Genomic DNA, 23,744 nt, shown 5'->3' with positions numbered 1-23,744 from the left:
GCTTCCATCCGAAGTTGCTGCAGGCTCCCCATGCCTCCTAAATGAACTGCTCCCACATTGCATTGGAATAGCACTGCTGGCCGGCCAATGCAGATTTAAAGAGCTTAACCCTGCAATTTCTGGTGGAGTCAGTGACAGGTGAATGTAACCGCTGAACAGTCAGCGTAATGGGGCACTAAGATCCAATACACTATTTGAAGAAGACTGAAATGTTCTAAGTATCTTGGCCAACGTTGCTTCTGAGAAATATCACCAAAAAAACATTTACTGATCATTCGTCTCAATGCTGTTTGTGGGACACTGCTAGTGTAGAATGGATGGTTAAATATATAATAGTCACTGCAATCCGAAAAGTAATTCATTGTGTGATGTGTTTTGAGACATTTTAACAACATAATAAGGTGTTGTACAAATGCAAATGTTTCTTTCCATTTTAAGTTTCTCATTCAGTGTTCTGAGATAAGAGTAACATTACCTTTAGTTGCTGGTCATGATAAATCATAACTAAGAGATATTTTCCACTCAGGGCCCATTCCCGAGTGCTGGGGAAAACAGCCTCACGGAAAGTTAACATGCAGGTACAGCAAGCAATTAGGAAAGCAAATAGTATGTTAGCCTTTCTTGCAAGGGGTTTGGAGTATAAGAGTAAGGAGGTCTTGCTATAATTATATGGGGCTCTGGTGAGACCACACCTGGAGTACTGTGTACAGTTCTGCTCGCCTTACCTAAGGAAGGATATACTTTCCTTAGAGGCGGTACAACAAAGGTTCACTAGATTGATTCCTAGGATGAGAGGGCTGTCGTATGAGGAGCGATTGAGTAGAATGGGCCGATATTATCTGGAATTTAGAAGAATGAGAGGTGATCTCATTGAAATATATAAAATTCTTAGAGGGCTTGACAGGGTAGATTCTGAGAGGCTGTTTCCTCTGGCTGGAGAGTCTAGAACTAGGGGTCATAATCTCACAATAAGGGGGCATCCATTCAGGACTGAGATGAGGAAAAAATTCTTCACTCAGAGGGTTGTGACTCTTTGGAATTCTCTACCCCAGAGGGTTGTGGATGCTTCGTCGTTAAGTATATTCAAGACTGAGATTGATCGATATTTGGACACTCAGGGAATCAAGGGATATGGGGATAGGGTGGGAAAGTGGAGTTGAGGTAGAAGATCAGCCATGATCTTATTGAACGATGGAGCAGGCTCCAGGGGAGGCCTATTCCTGCTCCTATTTCTTATGTTCTCATTAAATATTTTTATGCAAATCATTGCAATAATTTCATTGTGCTCCTTGCATATGTTCCATGTGTGCAGGGTGTGCTAGGGATGCAACTGAGTGGGGAATTGGGATTTCAGCAGCTCTTGAAGGGCTCGCCACTCATGGTACTTTCTTACGGCCTCTGTTAAAATCCTTGTCCTCCTGTTTAAATCCCTCTATGGCCTCACCCCTCCATATCTCTGGAGCTTCCTCCAGGACTTGAAACCTCCTTGAGCTCTCTGTTCCTCTGCTCCACCCTCCAGCTGCCCCACCATCGGCAGCTGTGCTTTCAGCCGCCTCGGCCCTTCATTCTGAAATTCCCTCCCTCAACCCTTCTAACTCTTCATTCCCTCTCCTTTAAAGACTCTTCTTAAAAGCCACCTCCTTAACCAGCTTTTGTTCACCCTTTAAATATGTCCTTCTTTGGCTCACGTTCATTTTTTTTCCTTATGTAAACAGCACCTTAGGACATTTTTCTACTTTAAAGGTGTTAACATAAAGGTGTAAACACAGCAAGTTGTTGTTGAATTTCTTACAAGTGTCAGCTGTCAAGAGGTAGCTGATTCCATTGAACTGCTGCAAACTGAAGGCACATGGCTGCTGCCATGATATCACTCACCAAGCTGCATTTCTCTAGTCCTACACACTTGTGTGCTGGTGGAATGAAAGTTCTTCCTATTCATATTTGCCATGGGGTTGTTGTTAGCGGCCTTGGTGGTTGTATGTGCGCTATCAATGAGGATCTGCACTTCAGGGAAATCAGCGATGCAGAAAAATTGCTGGACCTTCTTGCGCTGTTGCCTCCCTTTGATGGAGAAACAGACAAAAGTGTTCCTCTGGCAAATGAGGCTTCTGTCACCAGCTTGATGCATTGGTAGACCAACATCTGACTAATGTGGCACATTTCATCAGTGGTGGGTTATCATGTAAAAATTCAACGCTGTGTTGATTTTCACAGCAATGGATGGAGCTGATCGCTGGATCCTGTCAGTAGGTTAGGCTCCATTAGATATCATAACTCTTCTCACAGCCTCCCTCATGAAGCAGCAATGGCAAAGGTAGGTCTCCTCCAACACAGCCCAGCAGGTATGCCCGAATTTTAATACTTAGCTCCTGGGTCAGCCAGATGCCTCAAGTGTAAGTTCACCTGTCTTTCTTCTCTCTGCCTGAACTACTCTTTCTCTTCCCAATCCATCATAATAATTGGAAGGCCCAATGGAACACCAATGCTGAGCTGCAAGGTTATAGCTAAAGCTTGCAGATGCTAGTCTGTGCAAAATGAGTGCTTTTATGCAAAAATATAGCAGCCAAACAGCAGAAGAATGTAATGCAGAAACTGCAGTATGAAAAGTCAAACAGTGGACAAAATTACAATGTGGTACAAGACTGTTGGAATATATTTGTAATATATGAGCAGGATTAGGCCAGTCAGCCCCGCGAGCCTGTTCCGCCTTTCAATTAGATCATGGCTGATCTGTGTCTTAACTCTATTTATTCAACTTGGTTCCATATCCCGTAATACCCTTGACTAACAAAAATCTATCAATCTCAGTTTTGAAATTTTCAATTGGCCTAGCCTCAACAGCATTTTGGGGGAAGAGAGTTCCAGATTTTCACAACCCTTTTTGTGAATAAATGCTTTCTGACTTCATCCCTGATCAGCCTAGCTCTAATTTTAAGGTTATGGCCCCTTGTTCTGGACTCTGGAAATAGGAAGAAAGAGAGAAACTATCATATCATTTAATCATCTTAAGCACTTCAATTAGATCACCCCTTAATCTTCCAATCTTTGAAATCATAACCCAACATGAGTCAGTATTTCTGAGAAAGACAAGTGGGTTTGGGTTGAGTGTAAGATTTGAAAAAATATAGATCTTACTGGAAAGAGGTGAAAGAACAACACTCCAAGTTACCATGATAATCTCAGTTGGAAAAATAAAGCCAAAGTGTAGGATATGAGACAAGCAGGGAAAGCTAGTATCAAGCATAGACCAAGATGAATGAAGTAAGCCTAACATTTCAATTAATTGTTGAATTCTGATTATTCCCACCCACCCAAGCAATCCAGAATACCGTCAATGGAGAATTGGAGCCTGACTTTGATGAGAGAGAAATAGATCGAGCGGTCAAGTAACTGAAGGACAAAACGCTGAGAGCTAATGGTATTCAAGGAAAGCCGCTTAAAAACATGAAGGAGTTGTGTTGCTGTGTTTTCTAGTCTGCACGTCTTGTGTGCAGATCTGGGAAGGATTGACAGTACTTGGGGACTGGTGCAAAGATGTAATCATCAACCTGCTAAAGTAAGGAGCTGTAATGAAATGTGAAAGCTGCAGAAGGGTCACATTGCTATCAATTGTCAGTTAGGTTTTCTCTATTGTGATGTTGAAACAAATCTAGTCAGCTTTTGACAGGAAGCCTAATGAGAATCAGAGAGGTTTTGAGGCTGACAATGATCACATTTCTGTACAGAGAATGATGGTTAAGAATATCAAAAGCTTCCAGTCGCTTGTAGCCTGAACTTAATTGATTTTAAATGAGTATTCAATTCTACACACAGACATAGCCTTTGGAAAAGAATGGGATGGTCTGCAGTACTACAGAATGAGGACATTGAAAACATATGCCCTTACAAAGAAGGCTGTTCGAATTCTATGCATCAATTTTTGTGAACTTTCACTAGTACTTGTGTTCATCAGGAGTCTAGTCCCCAGTGCTACATAGAAGACAATGGGCTTGATCCTAAAGTAAATACTTCATTACTGTGAATGGACTTTATTGCTAACATGCCAGAATGTCAGAGACACCTGGTAGCAGTCTGATATTGAATTAATAAATCAAATAGCTCGCAGAGAGCTGATCTGAGCTTTTGCCTAATTACTCAATGGATTTCATGGAATAGAAGGTGAATTGGAATGATGTGTCAGCAGATAGGTCAAAGGTGATACCTGAATGCCAAACCAATACTAAGCCCAATGGAATCCCTGTCTGAAACAAAAAATCAAAATGTGTTCACTGAGACAAGGCAGTCAAGAGGAAAAAGGTTAAATAATTCCTCTGCAACATTCCTCCAGCCTGTTAATGTGTGTCATTAGAAGATCATTCCTAAACCACAAAGATTCATAAAAACAACTGCTTCTCTTGTATGAGATGAGGATAGTGAATGACAAAGTGTATCCAAGCTTTTATCTTCATGGGCCACACAGAAGCTTACCCCAGCACCTTAGCAACCACTTGTAAAGTTTAAATCTATATTGCCCTTGACTTGCATAGATCTCACATTACAGTCACCAACATTTCTTAATGTTTTGTCTTGGGATTTATTCCCCCATGAGGAAACAGGACTAAAAGCAACCCTTTCCAAAACTCTACAAAACGTAAACAGAACAACCAGCAAAGAAGAAATCTAAGTGCAAATAGAACTGAGTTGCCCTGGGCTTCATGGGCCAGATTGCTGGGGCTCCAGCCCTGGGAATACAAGTTGGGCAGCCCCAAACTGGAGCCTCAGTAGATAAATGACTTAATTAATATCTGGCCTGCGAATCCTGCGAGGATGCTGGTGTGAGTACGTACATAATGAGAGATGTGAAGATCAACCCAGTAACCTTCTGTGTTGGACCCTATCCACAAACAACAGCTGCTTTGATTCAGTCATACGTATTTGATGGCAGATGACCGTTTGTCTATAAGTGCCTGCTCAATGTGGCAGCTGGAAGGAATGTTCCAAACAGGACAGAAACAGATACAATAATGAGATGCCATGGAGGGGATGATGGAGATAAAGTGAAATGTTAATTTTAGCAGCAGCAATGAGAACAGATAAAAGCAAACAATGCTTTTTCATGAAACAGGTTAATATTTCTCTAGCACCCGCTGACTAACCCAGTGTTTTTCCAGCATTTTCTGTTATATCAGAATTCCAACCTTTTCAGTTTTTATTTTTACTTTGCAGTGGCCTTGTATAAATTATGTTGGTACCATTTAAATATAATACTGAGACAAGAATCTACAATTTTGTGATTGTTTTTGTTTCCCAACAATTGCCCCAAATTTAAGATTCACAACCTTGTGTTTAAACCCCTCCCTATCTCTGTATCCTTCTCCAACCCTACAACTCACCAAGAACTTTGTGTTCCTCTTGTGGATTCCCCACTCCTTTCGTCCCACCATTGGTGGCTGTGTCTTCAGTCTAGAAGAGCTCTGGAGTTCCCTTCCTAAACCTCTCTACCTCTCTCTCTTACCTTAAGACCCTTATTAGAACCTACCTCTTTGACCAAACTTTGGTTCGGTATTTATTTTTGTCTGATTAAGCTCCTGTGAAGTGCTTTGGGACGTTTTCCAGTGTTAAAGGCACTATATAAATGCGAGTTGCTGTTGTTGGTAATGTGATGACATCACTACATCAATTGTATCTGCCCCTAAAAAAAACCTTTTTAAAAATGGTAGAACTAAGACAGAAGAAAATCCTTGTTAAAGTTTGCACTTACACTAAATTTTGTAGTATAGACAAATGGCATATCAGACTCGTTCAAAATAAATCTTCACATTATTCAAAGTTGTGTCCAACACTGTGGTCCTTCCTTCTGCTGCAGGCCTAATGACAAGAGCCAAATGATTAAATGCACCTTTCCTAATTTATTCCCCTCTAGATTACAAATTAGAAACAGATGGCTCTCGCAAATTATTGCTAATGAAATGCTTGTCAGTACTGACAAACTTTCTATTTTACAAAACAATGGTTTCCACATAGAAAAAGCAAAACAATGTTTCCAACTTCTCATTGCTAAACAAGTACAATCAGTCATTCACATGAGCTGTGGCCAAATGCACAGAAGGAATAATAGATTTAGTTATCAGAATGTGACAGAGTGATTTCTAAAAGCATATTCTCTGACCACCTCCTGTAAACAAGGCAATTTTGTGCTGAAATTATTTCATATCAACTTATTGCATTTGTAAATGAGGGGTATATCATAATTAAGTTAAAAATTAGAGTAAATGACAGGGCCTCAGAGCTTAATTAAGGCAATTTTTCAGAAATATTTAATCTTCTACTGCTCATGGTTTAACTGCAATACAGAAACTAAGGTGTTAGCTGTGACTCGGTGGTCACACTCTCCCCTCTGAATCAGAGGGTTATGGGTTCATGCCCCTCTCCAGAGACTTGAGCACATGTAAGTTGACAGGAAATTTGGAGCCAAAGATGAGATTTAAAGGTTGATTCCATAATCCTGCAATACCAGGAGGGAATTGCACTCACAGGCATCACATGTTGGAGAATCAGGCTACATGTTCGAATCAGATTTCTGACTGAGAGTGTGGTTCCCTCTGAAAGTGTTGGATTACAGGATCACTTTCTGTTGGTATTTGTCTTTAACTGCTCAAAGTATGGTCATGAGTGAAGTTGTATTTAATATGCATTTTAATTATACATTTTTGAATATGTTAATAGATAAACTTAAAATGGCATCTGGATGTAACAATTTAAACTCTATTAACTAATATTCTAGAATTGTATGTATGTATGTCTTTACAATGGTAACCTTACCACATCAGTATATTTCAGAGAGGGTATCATTTCATGTGATAGGGTTACTCTTGCATTGGACTCCATGCTGGAAGTTTAAATTTGATCCTTTTTTTGGGTTCCAGTAGTTGAGTTTCCTTAACTGTCAGCCAGGCTGATTGACAGAGCACCTTATTGGGCAGAGGGTTCTATCTGAAAAGGATAAATATATTCATAAGGACCTATCTCCCTGCACAAAGGGCACCTTCTCTCATCTGATAGACCTAATGAAATAGAATATACAGTGAATTGTTCTACAATTCACACTCCAAAATAATTTGGATGTAGTATAAGTCATGTCCTATAATGTCTTTCGCGAAAAATATTTTATGCACACTCAAGATTAAAGTAATACCAACTCATTTGTAATTCATATTAAAAAAAAACTTTCTATTAAAAGCAAACACTGCAAAACTGGCAGTAAATTTTGAGTTCAGACGACATAATAGACCTCTCAATTATCTCTCAAATTAATTGCTATTATATAATAGAATGACCAATGGCCAGAGTCATGTTAGTCTTCAAGAAGTTATCATGCAATGACTTAATACCTGTACTTTTTGTTTGGGGTTTATTATTGTCGACAATACAGCAATACAATGGTCTAATTTCTTATGATAAAGCACAGTTTGGTTCTATTACCACATTTTCACTGCGAGTGGGAAAAGCAACAATGACAGCACCAATGGAGAGATCCATAGACATTAACCCGCAATTCCTGTATAATATATAGCACATGTACTCACACCTCAGGTTACCCACATGCATTAGGTGATCCCATAAAAAAATGAATCTTGTTATCCAAAATTCTCACTTTCATGTCAGCTGATATGCATTTTTCTTGGTTTTAAAAAAAATTTCAGCCAGTTGTTGCAAAACTCCTCCAGCTCTAAGATTTTAAATGGAAACTCTCCCACCTAACTTAATTCCTGGCACCCACTGGTGATGTTAATATGGTGATCCCATAATCCAACATTTTCAGAAGGAACCGCATTCACACTCAGTCAGAAATATGACGAGCGCATGTAGCCTGATTCTCCAACATGTGATGCCTGCGAGTGCAATTCCCTTCTGGTAGTGCAGGATTGTGGAATCAACATTTAAATCGCATCTCTGGCTCCAAATTTCCTGTCAACTTACATCAGGAGACCTGGGTGGGCAGAGGAGGAGAATGAGGTGCAAAGTCTTTCTACAGATACACCCCAAATTGTATTTCAAGCATCTTTTGTTGGAAGGAATGTTGGGTAAATAGTCTACCTATTCAAATGAAGTGGGGATATTATAATCAAAGGCAAATGAGGAAATAAATCATTTGTACAGAAGGCAAGCTTGGCACAAGGTAAACCTATGCGTCCAGTGCTGCTAAGGGCATCAGAGAGAGGGCCGAAATTTGGTAATGCTATCATTTTTCCTCTGGTGCCACATCAAATTCCTTTACCTCACCTGAGGTGGGTGCCTTTAAATGGCACCAGCACTCACTGGAAATAATTCAACATCTTTGTCCCTGGGAAATGGATTAAGATCAGGAATGCAGGTAAGAAGCAGACAGAAGTCCTGCCCTACCAGAAATCTGCTGCCATTGCAGAAGGAAATTTTGTTTTCCCTGTTTCTATCCCATTGGGAATATAGGAACTGGAGGAGGCTTATACAACCCCTCGAGCCTGTTCCGCCATTCAATTAGATCATAGCTGATCTGTACCTTAACCCCATCTACCTGCCTTGGTTCCAGTATTCAATTTTAAAAATCAGTTAGGGGGAGCTAATTTTATCAAATTGTTCAGCATCCCATACAGGCAAACATCAACTACAAGAGCATGGGACCAAAGTACTTTAGCTCTTTGTTACTGAGATGCAAATGTTAGTGCAGATTGCAATGAGACCAGGGGAAAATGTTTGTTACCTCAGGAGCTTATAATGACAACATTCATCTGTAAATCAGTCTTCAGTGCAGGACACTGTGCTAACTTTAATTAGAGAATACCATATAATGTTTTCCTACTCTTTCTCAACAAGTCCACAACTTTTCAAGTTGCTGTTGTAACTATACCACTCCGCACTGCTGCATAGTCTCTTCTCCCATGTTGCATTTTCCTGGTAGGTGTTTTTCACAGAACAAACTTATTCTACCCACATCAGAGTTATAAATTATATTATTTCCTTATAGTGGCCAGACTTCAGATTATTCACATTCCTCTATCCCACCATGTTTTTATAACTTTAAGCAACCCATTTTAGTTCTTCTACTCTTCCTGGCTCTACATCTATATCCAAAGATTGGTTTGATGCAGAATAGCAAAGTCTGATATTAAACTACATTTTGCCCTGCAGATTCTTAGTGTAGATTTTAGCCCTAGCTACATATTGATTTTTTAAAAATAAATTAGAACCATCAAGTTTTTGAGCTCCTTCAGAAAATTGGAATCACGTCACAATGCACAAGCCATAAACACAGAAAGGCTCTTTACTTCCTTTGCACATATGCTCCCTCTTATTCAGATGCCAAATTTTTCATAAATAGCCTGAGAAAGTGTGATATGGCATGTTTCCCAAAACTTAAATGCTTCTTAATTACATGAAAATCTTGGTCAGATTCAGTAAGAGAGTACAATAATGATATATGTAATGATTGATAACTTAGTCAGCTGTCATATTGTGCTTAAAATAAAATCTATTGTTCTCTTTCTTTGTTGGTCATTTTCAGTTTTTGCTTTCTCATCTTTTTGACCTCCCAACTCTTCACATTCCTGACCTAGTGTGCTCGGGACAACAGGTCTGCTTATTGTACAATAGTGTCACCAGCGAACAGGATGTGCACGAGAGCACTTGAGGGCAACTGTTTTTTCATTCCACTCTCACCCTTGTGGGAAATTGGCTGCTCTGTGCCTGCTGCCTCCCTCAATGTTACAGCAGAGATTAGGGGCTCAATTTTACCACGGTGGCGGATTGGCAGCAGTGGGAGAGGCGGGGGGGTGAAGGTGAACGTGGCAAACCCGCATGAACCAAACCTACCGTTTCCGACACAATCGCACGTTGGTTGATAGTGGTTAACGTCCTCTCCGGGTTTTGTGCCTGAAGCTAGCCTGATTGACAGGCTGGCTGCCATTAGGAGTGCAACGCGAGGGTGGGGGTGAGAAAGAGAGAGAGCCAGACATCATCCGGCGCTGGAACGGAAGACCGGGAGGAGAGAGGGAAAGATCGGGGGGACATATGGAGGATGAAGAGGGGGGCATCGGAGCAGGAGATATCGGACATCAGAGCAGGTTTCAAAGGTAGGTTCATTGAGTGTTTTCACTTCCTTGCATGGTTTTTCATTTAATTTATTTAGTTTCTTTTTCCCTGATCCGGCCCTTCATGGGCAAGCCGCCCAGGTAAGTTAAAAATTTTTCTAATCCCTGCATACAGTTTTGGTGTCCATACTTAAGAAAAGACATACTTGCTCTCGAGGCAGTACAAAGAAGGTTCACTCGGTTAATCCCGGGGATGAGGGGGTGGACATATGAGGAGAGGTTGACAAGATTGGGACTCTACTCATTGGAGTTCAGAAGAATGAGAGGCGATCTTATTGAAACATATAAGATTGTGAAGGGGCTTGATCGGGTGGATGCGGTAAGGATGTTCCCAAGGATGGGTGAAACTAGAACGAGGGGGCATAATCTTAGAATAAGGGGCTGCTCTTTCAAAACTGAGATGAGGAGAAACTTCTTCACTCAGAGGGTGGTAGGTCTGTGGAATTTGCTGCCCCAGGAAGCTGTGGAAGCTACATCATTAAATAAATTTAAAACAGAAATAGACAGTTTTCTGGAAGTAAAGGGAATTAGGGGTTACGGGGAGCGGGCAGGAAATTGGACATGATTTTAGATTTGTGGTTAAGACCAGATCAGCCATGATCTTATTGAATGGCGGAGCAGGCTCGAGGGGCCGATTGGCCTACTCCTGCTCCTATTTCTTATGTTCTTATGTTCTTATTGTCACAGGTAAAGTGCCTTAAGGTACATTTGGCTCTTTAACTATCCGGCTGGACTTCCGTTTTCTGGTCTCCCGCGCGCACATAGGTGGGTCCCTGGGAAACTCGGAAATTGTCGGGTTGGAGCCATCTTCCAAACTCGAACGGGATTTCCGTGATTTTCGGAGCCCCCCGCCCCTGCCTCCAATGCACCTGCAAATACCTCCTAAAATCATCCCCGAGGAAACAGGTGGATGGTGTAAAATCACATGGACAACCCATGTCTTGACAACAGGTAAGAGCTCCAATCACTGCACCATTCTGTCCTTATTGATCATTTTCAGTGTGGCAAATGCACAAATAAAAGGTATATTTACTGGAGCGTGAAATAGGACAAACATATGATGTATTACAGCTTTAATGCATTATTAAAGGTCACAACATTGTTATGCTAATCCATTTCTATTGCGAGCAGACAAGATATATAAAAACACAGACAGAATTTTGGATACTTTTATTTCTTAATAGTTAATAGTTCTTAATAAAAAATGAAAATATATAAAACATTTGCCAGTTATTGAATGACAATTTAACTTAAATTTCTTTTGGCAGAATAAGTAGCAGTAATCTTTTCCAATATCTATACATAATGGAAACAGTAAATAATGAAGCTATAACATGGCGGTGTCCATTTCCTGGAAGTAATAACTGATGAATCAGTAATTGCAATATACTTTATTTCAATAATCTATCAAAAAAATCAATGGGTGTGCTTAAGTAGAAACCTGACTTGACTTATTAAACACTAGAATCAAAGTGAGTACCAGATGACCTAATGGATTCTCTGTTACAAGGAGAGGATAGGCCTGTCGTGATGTATTTTAAAATATTCCTATTTTTAATTCTATCGTTTTGGTAGATCTGTCAGAAACAGAGCTTATGAAATTTAAATAAAATTTTGTTTTGTGACCTTCTAATTGGTGTGTACCATAACCTATTGTTGTTCTACCTGGCTGTAATAGTCAACCTTTCATTGGCATCCTCCCAATATTTTACTTGGAGCAATATTCCAGCATTTGATGTTAAGCTCACAGCTGGGTTGTATGCTACACACACAGGGCGTGTGAAATAAGAGACTGACAATTAGGAGTGGTGTTCCTTAATTAACACTTGGCGATAGAATTGTTAATATTGTAATTCTACCTGCAAAAACCTGCCAATCGATTTTTGTAGAGAAAAATAATTTCAGGCGGAGTCATATTCCTGCTACCCTGTATCTGTGTTCGTGTGTTGGGGGGGGCAGGAGGGGGTCTACAGAGAGAATCACCTCAGGTTACTCTCGCACAGCTACTTGCAGCAGTTTCAGACTCAGAGGCCAGCAAGCTGGTCAATCCACTGCTATCTTGGTACGAGAGGGGTTCACAATAGAGACAGCAGGGAACGTGGAAGAAATAATATTTTGGTTTTACTATCCAAAAGAAAATCTTGGAATTTGCATATGTTTTTTTTTTCCAAATGAACTCTTAGAAAATGTGCTCGGTCTTCATTAGTCTTTAATAGGATCTGCTATGATTTGCTAAACTGGATGCTTCAGAGTTTATATCTTGTTAAACGGTTGAGAAAGGCATGGATGTTAGGGAACTTGTGGAAATAAATAGTGATGTCTTGAGGAGTGTACATATTACAGAGAGGGAGGTGCTGGAAGTCTTAACGTGCATCTAGGTAGATAAATCTCCGGGACCTGATGAAATGTATCCCAGGACGTTATGGGAGGTTAGGGAGGAAATTGCGGGTCCCCTAGCAGAGATATTTGAATCATCGACAGCTATAGGTGAGGTGCCTGAAGATTGGAGGGTAGCAAATGTTGTGCCTTTGTTTAAGAAGGGCGGCAGGGAAAAGCCTGGGAACTACAGACCGGTGAGCCTGACATCTGTAGTGGGTAAGTTGTTGGAGGGTATTCTGAGAGACAGGATCTACAGGCATTTGGAGAGGCAGGGACTGATTAGGAACAGTCAACATGGTTTTGTGAGAGGAAAATCATGTCTCACGAATTTGATTGAGTTTTTTGAAGGGGTAACCAAGAAGATAGATGAGGGCTGTGCAGTCGACGTGGTCTACATGGACTTTAGCAAAGCCTTTGACAAGGTACCGCATGTTGTTATATAAGGTTAAATCTCACAGGATCCAAGGTGAGGTAGCCAATTGGATACAAAATTGGATTGACGACAGAAGACAGAGGGTGGTTGTGGAGGGTTGTTTTTCAAACTGGTGGCCTGTGACCAGCGGTGTGCCTCAGGGATCGGTGCTGGGTCCGCTGTCATTTGTTATTTATATTAATGATTTGGATGAGAATTTAGGAGGCATGGTTAGTAAGTTTGCAGATGACACCAAGATTGGTGGCATTGTGGACAGTGAAGAAGGTTATCTAGGATTGCAACGGGATCTTGATAAATTGGGCCAGTGGGCCGATGAATGGCAGATGGAGTTTAATTTAGATAAATGTGAGGTGATGCATTTTGGTAGATCGAATCGGGCCAGGACCTACTCCGTTAATGGTAGGACGTTGGGGAGAGTTATAGGACAAAGAGATCTAGGAGTACAGATTCATAGCTCCTTGAAAGTGGAGTCACAGGTGGATAGGGTGGTGAAGAAGGCATTCAGCATGCTTGGTTTCATTGGTCAGAATATTGAATACAAGAGTTGGGATGTCTTATTGAAGTTGTACAAGACATTAGTAAGGCCACACTAGGAATACTGTGTACAGTTCTGGTCACCCTGATTATAGAAAGGATATTATTAAACTAGAAAGAGTGCAGAAAAGATTTACTAGGATGCTACCGGGACTTGATGGTTTGACTTATAGGGAGAGGTTGGATAGACAGAGACTTTTTTCCCTGGAGAGTAGGAGGTTAAGGGGTGATCTTATAGAAGTCTATAAAATAATGAGGGGCATAGATAAGGTAGATAGTCAAAATCTTTTCCCAAAGGTAGGGGAGTCTATAACGAGGGGACATAGATTTAAGGTGAGAGGGGAGAGATACAAAAGGGTCCAGAGGGGCAATTTTTTCACTCAAAGGGTGGTGAGTGTCTGGAACGAGCTGCCAGAGGCAGTAGTAGAGGCGGGTACAATTTTGTCTTTTAAAAAGCTACATGGGTAAGATGGGTATAGAGGGATATGGGCCAAGTGCAGGCAATTAGGACTAGCTTAGTGGTATAAACTGGGCGACATGGACATGTTGGGCCGAAGGGCCTGTTTCCATGTTGTAAACTTCTTTGATTCTATGATTCTATGATATTTACTAAAGTATCACGGTAGTATTTTAAAACCGCAGGTGGCCCCACATTTGTTGCATGAACAAACAGACCGGCACATCAGTGAAAGTTAATTATTTTAAGTGTATCTGTAAGCAGAAACCATCCCAAACCAAACCATATTTCTTGCAGCAGTTTGAATTTCAGTGGATTGTCTGCTCACAGTACTGACCTCTGACTCCTCCCTAGTTTCTGGCTCTATGATTGACAAGACCCTGGGGGCAAAGAGCAATGGTCGGAGGCACGGATACCTATTCCTGAAATAGTCCTGTGCAGCAACATATATCTTTCAGTAACAGACGGCTCTTGAACTGGATAGGTTTTCTCAGTTTCCACACATGCAGCAGAAACTTTAATTTCACAGCAAGTTGTACAGCAGCGAATCGTTAAAAGAAGCAACGTGGCCAAGGCAAAATGTACTGGAAGATACTTAACCATGTTTATACAGAGGAGAGTGCAGTTACATGGCCTGGCATCAGGTTCTCCACATTTATTAGTTTTAGTCATAGTTGCATCAAAATCCAAAGTAAAAGATGTCAAAACCACATTGATACAAACAGCTGGTTCTGCAGCAAATAGAACATCTGCTAGAACATAAATATGCAGTGGTGGCCAACAAGCAATGGGTTTTTTGGATCAAGCTGTATATATTGGCTGCTGCGGGATCTGAGCCTACCCAGAAAACTCGCTTTCTCAAAAATCTGGAAAAGACACAGATGAGTAAACAAAATGATGTAACTTTGTGGTGTTTCTTTCTTTTCAACCATAAAAGAATTTACCGGGGAAGTGCCCAAATACCTTCTATAGGTTAAATAGTTAAACATGTTATATTCATGCATTGGTTTCCTTTTGCTGTGGTCATCCGACTCACTACTTGCTCAAGGAGAAAGCAGGTGCAAAGGTGGATGCAGTGAAGACAACTCAGATGCACTTGACAAAGAATGAACACCTTTGAACAACACTTTGTCCCGAATCTAGATGATGTCACTGGGCAACGCATTCTTTGTATCAGTCAGCTTTATCTGGAGAAGCCCTGAGGGGCTTTTCTATTTCAGGGACTAGTTCAATGGCAAGTCATTTAATATTCTCTTTCCAGCTTTCCGCCAAGAGTCTCCTTGTCAAACTTTTCACCACTGAAGACGTGCAGGAAGATTTTTTATTATTTTCTTGTAATCTGCAGGCTGATAGCTGTGGTGGTGAAGCCTTCAACATTTATATCCCACCAGTGTGTGCAAAACGATTTAATAAAATTAAATCAGTGGTTGTGCGGCGGATGCAGAGTATCCCTTACATACGATGCTGAATTCCATTGGTTGCTCAGAAAAGCGATCCCCGTGCATTGCTCAGAAAGCTACAGGTCGAATCATCATAGTGGTGGACTGGAGGGAGTAATGTGAGCCTTTCCAATAGTGCCACTTGATCCCATTAAATCGAATTGCGTTCATCCCGCCTGAGTAATACATGCCATTTAAGTTAGAAGGGCCACAGGCCTGAAACCACCATCCTGCAGACAAAAGCAACAAATATCGTGATGTTTGAAACATGTCCTTCTTAATGTCACCTTAAATGGTAACACTTTATTACAGTGATTTATTGCAGTCATCTGGGCATAAGGAGCATATTATTAGGCAGCGCTGTGGTGGGATAAAGATATGTGCTTGTGAATTTCTGCAGTAACGAGTCCTCGGTCTACGCTATACCATCTGGCAAAGGTGCCTGGTAAAGCTTATTCACAAGCAATGGAAAATTGGCAGCACCATTATCCTGGTTTGCTGTTGTACACCTCAAAGAAGCTGGTTCAATGAAGCGGCATTGGCAGAGGGTTAGGAACGAGCGACCTCGTGAATCTATTGAATACACCCTGAGGAACACAAGCAGCAAGAAAAAGCAAAATAATTTTAATGCTTAAAATTATTAGAGCTTCTTAAAAATCCAATCTAGGAGAAAGCGTACCAATTTGTTGCTAACACCGAGCAATAACCGCTGCCTCTCACTTAAACTGGTCGCAATGTTCGATCCTTACATGCATCAGACACCATTTGCACAGCGGGAATATACCGTTCATTTCAACAGCTGTACTCAAGGGTAGATTTACCGAATCTTCACACAGAGCAGATCTGCTGTCATCAATGGATGGAAAATAGTGGAGAAGGAATCAGAAAATCTGACCAGTTGCTGCACCCTTCAGTTATAGAACTATAGAAGAGACTATTTCAATGGTGAAGTTATAAATACACTGCCGAGTGAGGACTGAGCTGGGCTACGAGGAGAGAGCAGGACAGTGGGATCAGTTTTGGATTGCTTGAGCAAAGAGCCAGTACGGACATGATGGGCTGAATGGCCCAGTTCTATGATGTGAACTTCCATGGGCCAATCTGGCCAGAAATGTTCCTAGTTTGTCGAATTAGCTGATCTCAGCCAGGATGGTAGTAGAGGCAATAGAATTGGCCCCTGGTCTCAGGAGAACAATCAGCTCGGTTCCCACTCCTAATTAATATCCAGTGACTCCTGCTGGAAGGTATGTGAATGTCATGTGTGGAGCTGAGCTGTGCTGTCCATTGGGCAAGTAGCTAATGAAAATCACTGACTGAGTTTACACATGAAGAATGGCCACTTGCTCCTCCAGGAGATTTAGGTGTCCATGTACACAAGTCTCAAAGCTGGTGCATAGGCAACAATGCTAATGGAATGTTGGCTTTTATCTCAAGGAATACAAAAGTGAGGAAGATATGCTTCAGTTGTACGGAGCCTTGCTTAGCCCCCATCTAGATGTCTGCGTTCTGTTTTGGGCACCACACCTCAGGAAGGATATATTGGCCTTGGATTGGGTACAGCGCAGGTTCACCAGAATGAAACCAGGACTAAAAGTGTTAAATTATGAGGACAGGTTGCACAAACTTGAGTTTAGAACACTGAGGGGCGATCTAAATCGAGATGTTTAAAATGATGAAGGGATTCAATAGGGTAGATACAGAGAAACTATTTCCTCTGGCGAGGGATCCAGAACAAGGGAGCACAATCTTTAAATTTAAAGCTAGGCTATTCGGGAAGCACTTTTTCCACACAAAGGGTAGTAGAAATCTGGAACTCATAAACTTTATGCCATAAACCTTTAATTTAGTGTTATTTAGTATTAAATTATATCTTGTCTATACAAGTGATAAAATCACAAATTCAAAAGGCCTAGGTCTTTAAAGAGTGATTCAAGTAATGCCACGTTATTAATTAATTCTCATGGGTTCCAGTAGACCCTCGATATCTTACAGCGAAGGGTTCAATCTTTGCATGTTCAATATTAAAAGGTACCTAGTAAAGGTTAATAGCCTTGCTCATTTGTCTGGTAGTTTAATAATGATCTGAAAGTCAGGTCACAAAGCTAGCTCAGTCTTAACTAGCTTTCTGTGTTGTAAGGAATAATAATTTATGCAGCTGGGAAAGTGCCCATAATACCAGTTTCACTAACAAGATAGAGGAAAGGCGACTGACAATATATGCAGAAAACCCAAGCTCATAAATACTGAGTCTAGCTGAAGGTCAGAATATCAGGTTATTTCTTGATGTGATGTAAAGAAGTTCTCCCACTCAGGTGCAATTGGACTGCGAGAACCGTTGACAAGATAACTCCTCTAAATTTCACATGAGAAAATCATGCCACAAAATAGTGCTCAGACATGACCATAGCAATCTTTCAAATTATGGGCCTCAATTTACTAGAGTGGCTTTTAGATCTGCTCTACAGCGAGAGACCATTATTTTTCCATATCACTTCCACCTCCAATATGGACACAGAGACCTGGGAGGTCTGCAAGAAAAGTAGTGTTTAAATCTTTTAAAAGGGGAATAAAAATGAAGAGTAAAATGCCAATAAGAACAAAGGAGAATGAGGAAGGCGACGGCCACAACAACAACAACTTCCATTTGTATAGCGCCTTTAAGTCCCGAGGCGCTTCACAGGAGCGTTATCAAACGAAATTTAACACCGAGCCACACAAGCAGATATTAGGACAGGTGACCAAAAGCTTGGTCAAAAAGGTAGGTTTTAAGAAGCGTCTTAAAAGAGGAGGAGAGAGAGGTAGAGAGGCGGAGAGATTTAGGGAGGGAATTCCAGAGCTTAGGGCCTAGGCAGCTGAAGGCACAGCCGCCAATGGTGGAGCGATTAAAATCGGGGATGCGCAAAAGGCAAGAATTGGAGGAGCAGAGAGATCTCGGAGGGTTTTAGGGCTGGAGGAGGTTGCAGAGACAGGGAGAGGCAAGGCCATGGAGGGCTTTAAATCAATGATGAGAATTTTTAAAATCGAGGCGTTGCCGGACCGGGAGCCAATATAGGTCAGCGATAACAGGGGTGATGGGTGAATGGGACTTGGTGCGAGTTAGGATACGGGCAGCAGAGTTTTGGATGAGCTCAGGTTTATGGAGGGTGGAAGATGGGAGCCAGGAGAGCAGGTTAAGTATTTTAGTAGTACTCATGATCCAGTAAAAAACTATTTCTGTTTGGATAGTTTTATTACTGTGTTATTAGTATTATTTTCAGCATCATAGAGTGAGCTGAACAGTTCAACTGTCAACAAATCCAGAGAAATTCCTGTCTCCTTGGGCTACTAGTCTTGTACATTTTCTACTCATAATCTAATATGTTAACGAAATTAATGAAACATCATAAAAAACACTATTAGCATAACAGTAACCTCCTGAGTAATCTAGAGTACTGCATGCTAAGAGTTATCAAAAGCCCAGCCCAGGGATAATTTAATTCCACTAGATTTACCAGCAGTTTATAGAAAGCTAACTCCAGTAAAATTAACTCAATCAGTTCCTAGCTATGTTCTTCAAATATGAAGCCCTTCTAAGTTCCCTTCTCCTTTCTTACACACGATTTTATACATGAACACAGATTATGAATGGACTGCACCTGCTTCACTAACATGGCACATACTTTTGTTTATGCCCCTTTTGCTGTATGAACAACAAAAACAATTTCTTTGCAAATTATGTCGGTAACATTGAGCAACAACCTTCTCAAAAAAAAAATGGGAAAAGTAGGGAAAGAGATCATTCAGTATGTCCTAGACCACTGGTCAATACACTAGTCTTACAAATATAGTCCTACTTTACTCTTCAGCTCCATTCCTGTTTTACGACGGTCCCTCTTCTCGTCCAACGTCTCAGTGGGTAACTGTATAGAACCATACTGAGCAGAAAAGTCCCAGACTCAACTTTGTGCTAAGTTAACTGAACTTTGGCCTCAGCACTCGTTCATTAACCAGGTTAAAAAAAAACCTAGGGTTCTTTCCCCTGATTGTTATTCACATATGGAGGTGGTAAGTGAAGCATGGAATAGTTCCTTTAGATGAACAGCCTGATAACACTCACTGTTCAAGTTCACACATAAAGAATGGTCACTTGGAAGAGGTACAGAAAGGCCATTCTACCAGGGGTTGGGAAAGATCTGGTTCATTGTTAATGATCTTGCCTCAACCAGTCCTTACAAGCAAGCAAGCAAGCAAGCAAGCAGAGAAAGACTTGCATTCATATCGTGCCTTTCACGATCTCGGAACGTCTCAAAGCGCCTTACAACCAATGAAGCACTTTTTTGAAGTGTAGTCACTGTTATTTAGGAAACATGGCGGCCAATTTGGCACACAGCACGGTCCCACAAACAGTAACGAGATAATGACCAGATGACCTGTCTTTAGGAGTTGGTTGAGGGATATGTATTGTCCAGGACACTGGGGAGAACTGCCCTGTTCTTCTTCGAATAGTGCCATGGGATCTTTTACATCCAGCTGAGAGGGCAGACGGGGCCTTAGTTTAACGTCTCATCCAAAAGACGGCACCTCTGACAATGCAGCACTCCCTCAGTGCTGCACTGGAGTGTCAGCCTAAATGTTGTGCTCAAGTCTCTAGAGTCTGACTTGAACCCACAACCTTCTGACTCAGAGACGTAACTTGGACTTAGATTTTACCCCTCCTTTCTACACCCCCACCCCCACCCCCAGCTACTGGTGATCTTCCAAGATTAGCTGAAGACAAAAAGGCCTTTGGAGCCTTTTGTGAACCTGCTTCAATTCAGGTTGACAGTTGTGATGTGAGGATTTACTAAAATCAAAGGCAGTAGAGGAGACAGAGCTGGAAGACCAGGAGCCAGCAGAAGAGGACAGGAATGTACTTGATCAGATATCAAATCATAACTAAAGCAGCGATTTTGCCAGATATTCTGCTAACAACCATGTGTCCCCCGGTGCATTTCTCATTCCCAGCTCCAAAATATTCCTCAGCTCCAGAAGCTCTGTGTTCTGTCTTACACTGCTAGTGGGAATGTTTAATCTGGCAAGAATCACAGGAGTCAGGAAATGCCAAATTTGCAGCTGTTTATGTTGGATTACTGCTTCAATAACCTATCCAGTATTGAGGTACGAAACTAACCAGCCATTCACACCTGTGAAATGAGTCTTTGCAATGCAAAATGTTGCTTTAAATTGCCAAATTAGTTTTGAGTCAGAATAGTACATGTGTTTGTGTTTAAGTAGAAACTACAAAATCTGAAACAAAAAGCAGGAAAATGGAACTGTGTTCAGAGAAAAGGAAACTTTAACTTGTCTTTTCTCTTTACAAATGCTAATTGATACTCCTGTGTATTTCCAACATTTTCTATTGCTGTGTGCAATCATCAGCATTGCTGGAATTGTTCAGTGTAATTCACTGACATACTTTTGAGTTTAGGGGTGAGTGAATCGGTAAGTGACTTCATTTGAAGAGATTTTTTTCCCATCTGAATTGCTACATAATGCTAAACATATAAATTATTCCAGTGCATTTACTGGTGCAAGGTGCAGTGGCTTTGATACCTGGCAGGGAAGAGAAGGGAAGAATTACCCAATGAAATACCCCAGCTGGAGGCATCTAATGTAAAGACAACTAACACACTTTGGGCTCGGTAGACACCACGAGCTCAAAATAAGGAGTAGGCCAGTATACTTGATGAAGAGATAAAAAGAATGAAAAGAAAAGGTGATTATATTCATGGGAGATTTCAACTAACCAAGAATAAATTGGGACTGCCCATGAGGTTTAGAGTTAAACTTGGTAAATGTAATGTATGATTGCTTCATGACCCAATGTGTCACGGAGCCTCAAAAGGTAGTTTTCTGTTCGTCTTTATAATGATAAGTGACCCAGACATTACAGAGAAAATGGAACTCACATCACCCCAGGTGATGGTGACCATAACATGATTAAGTTTGATAGGATACGGGATTCAATGCTGCTGAGGACCAACACCCAGGTATGCATTTTTAAAAAGGCCAACTGCAAGGTTATGTGGGGAGGGGAAAGAGCTAAAACAGTTTGACTGGAGGGATTGTTTAATAGCATCTCGGTCGAGGACAAAAAGAATACTTTCAAAGACATACTGAGAAGTATGCAGGATATATCCAAGATTAGCAAGGTTGGACCCCAATTCATTAACAAAGAGAAATAAAGAAAATGAGGTTCACAAAGCCTGCAGAGGGATGGATTAGAAAGCCGATCGGGAAAAATATATGAAACTTCTGAAGCATGAAAAAGAGGGTGAAGAGGAATCTGGGAATGAGTATTGCAGCAGACAATACACACAGCAGCAAGAAACTCTTCCAGTACCACACCAGCAAGGGGAAAGTCAAAGAAGACGTCTGAAGCTTAAAAATGTCAAAAGTCTGAAACTTGAAAACGAGCAGACAATGGTTAATATATTCAATGATAGCTTCATTGAATATTTGCGAAAGATGAATATGCCCTCCATCAATGAAAAAATTCAAGACTTATGGACCTTAATATCTGGAGCTTCTAAATAAACTGCGTCAGCTGCCGAAACCCTCATGCACGCATTTGTTACCACTAGACTTGACTATTCCAATGCTCTCCTGACCGACCTCCCTCCTTGTACCCTCTGTAAACTTGAGCTTATCCAAAACTCTGCTGCCCATATTCAAACTTGCACCAAGTCCCGTTCATCCATCACCCCTGTGCTCGCTGACCAACATTGGCTCCTGGTCTGGCAACACCTCAATTTCAAAATTCTCACCCATGTTTTCAAACCCCTCCATGGCATCGGCTCTCCCTATTTTTGTAACCTCTCCAGCCCTATAACCTTCTGAGATCTCTGCGTTCCTCCAATTTTGGCCTTTTGTCCATTCTCAATTTTCATTGTTCCACCATTGGCAGCCGTGCTTTCAGCTGCGTAGGCCTTAAGCTCTCAAATTCCCTCCTTAAACCTCTCCCCCTCTCTACCTACCTACCTCCCTCTCTCTCCTCCTTTAAGATACTCCTCAAAACCTACCTCTTTGACCAAGCTTTTGGTTACCTGTCTGAATATCTCTTTATGTGGCTCGGTGTCAAATTTTGTTTGATAATGCTCCTGTGAAACACCTTGGGGCTTTTTATTATGTTAAAGACCCTATATAAATGCAAGTTGTTGTCGTTGTTAATAATACTTAGAGCAAACAAATCCCCAGAGACTAATGACGCCTTGAGGGGTGATTTGATAGAGGTGTTCAAAATCATGAACGGTTTTGATAGAGTAAATAAGGAGCAACTGTTTCCAGTGGCAGAAGGGTCGATAACCATAGGACACAGATTTACGGTGATTGGCAAAAGAGCCAGAGGCGACATGAGGAAACATTTTTCTACACAGTGAGCTGTAATGATCTGGAATGCACTGCCTGAAAGGGTGGTGGAAGTAGATTCAATAGAAACTTTCAAAAGGGAATTGGATAAATACTTGAAGGGAAAAAAATTACAGGGCTATGGGGAAAGAGCTGGGGAACGGGACTAATTGGAAAGCACTTTCAAAGAGCCAGCACAGGCATGATGGGCCGAAAGGCCTCCTGTGCTGTACCTACTATGATATTATGACACCTATCCCAGGTTGCAAGGACAGACTAAAGATGAAATTTGTGAAGTGCTGAATACTCGGAAGTTCCCACTCAATTAGAAACAAGTTATCATAATACCCATAATTCAAAAAAAAGGATACATCAAATCCAGGCAACTGAAAACTCATCAATCTTACATCAATACTAGCAAAATAATGGAGTGACTAATCAAGAGCAAACTTAAGGACTACCGACATGATGATAAACTTATAAATAACAGCTAAAATACTTGATCAACCTCCTTGACTTCTTTAACAAATCAATAACCCAAATGGACAGTGGAAAACCACAATGTGGCATATTTGAATTTCCAAAATACCTCTATAAAGTTCTTAACTAAAAGCTGCAACAGCAACTGAAAGCAGTGAGAATTCAAAAGAAAACCTGAATGGGGGCAAGGAATTGGCTTAAGGAAAGGAAACATGTTAGGGCAAGGAAAGATACTGAGTGGAGTGCCCCAGGGATTGGTACTGTGGCTTCTATTGTTCCTAATTTACATTAATGACTTGATTCAGAAATTCATTGCATTCTGATCAAAATCACAGATTATACGAAGCGGGGAGGAGGGGAGGGGTGGGGAGGAAATCAAATCAAACGAAACAACCTTGGTCTGACAAAAGGAGTTAGTTAGACAAAATATGTAAAATGGGTAGAACGGTGGCAGATGGAATTCAATACAAACAAGTGCAAAAGATTGCACACTTGAAGGAAGAAATGGATATCATATGTATACTGTAGAAATAACTAAAGGTAAAAGTTGA

General features: G+C 41.0%; 1 protein-coding gene across 2 annotated transcripts in view; it reads right to left on the bottom strand.

The window, feature by feature from the left end:
* Positions 1–11,261: 11,261 nt before the first annotated feature.
* LOC137342522 (angiopoietin-2-like) overlaps positions 11,262–23,744 on the bottom strand; it is a 142,806-nt gene continuing 130,323 nt past the window's right edge. For both annotated transcript variants that reach the window (XM_068006452.1, XM_068006453.1), the window contains one exon: positions 11,262–15,578. In XM_068006452.1, coding sequence (XP_067862553.1) covers positions 15,418–15,578 — 161 coding nt within the window. In that variant the 3' untranslated portion in view covers positions 11,262–15,417. The remainder of the gene's footprint in view (positions 15,579–23,744) is intronic.

The sequence above is a fragment of the Heptranchias perlo genome, chromosome 26 (assembly GCF_035084215.1).
Source record: "Heptranchias perlo isolate sHepPer1 chromosome 26, sHepPer1.hap1, whole genome shotgun sequence".
Taxonomy (NCBI): domain Eukaryota; kingdom Metazoa; phylum Chordata; class Chondrichthyes; order Hexanchiformes; family Hexanchidae; genus Heptranchias; species Heptranchias perlo.
This window is presented reverse-complemented; position numbering and strand designations above follow the sequence as displayed.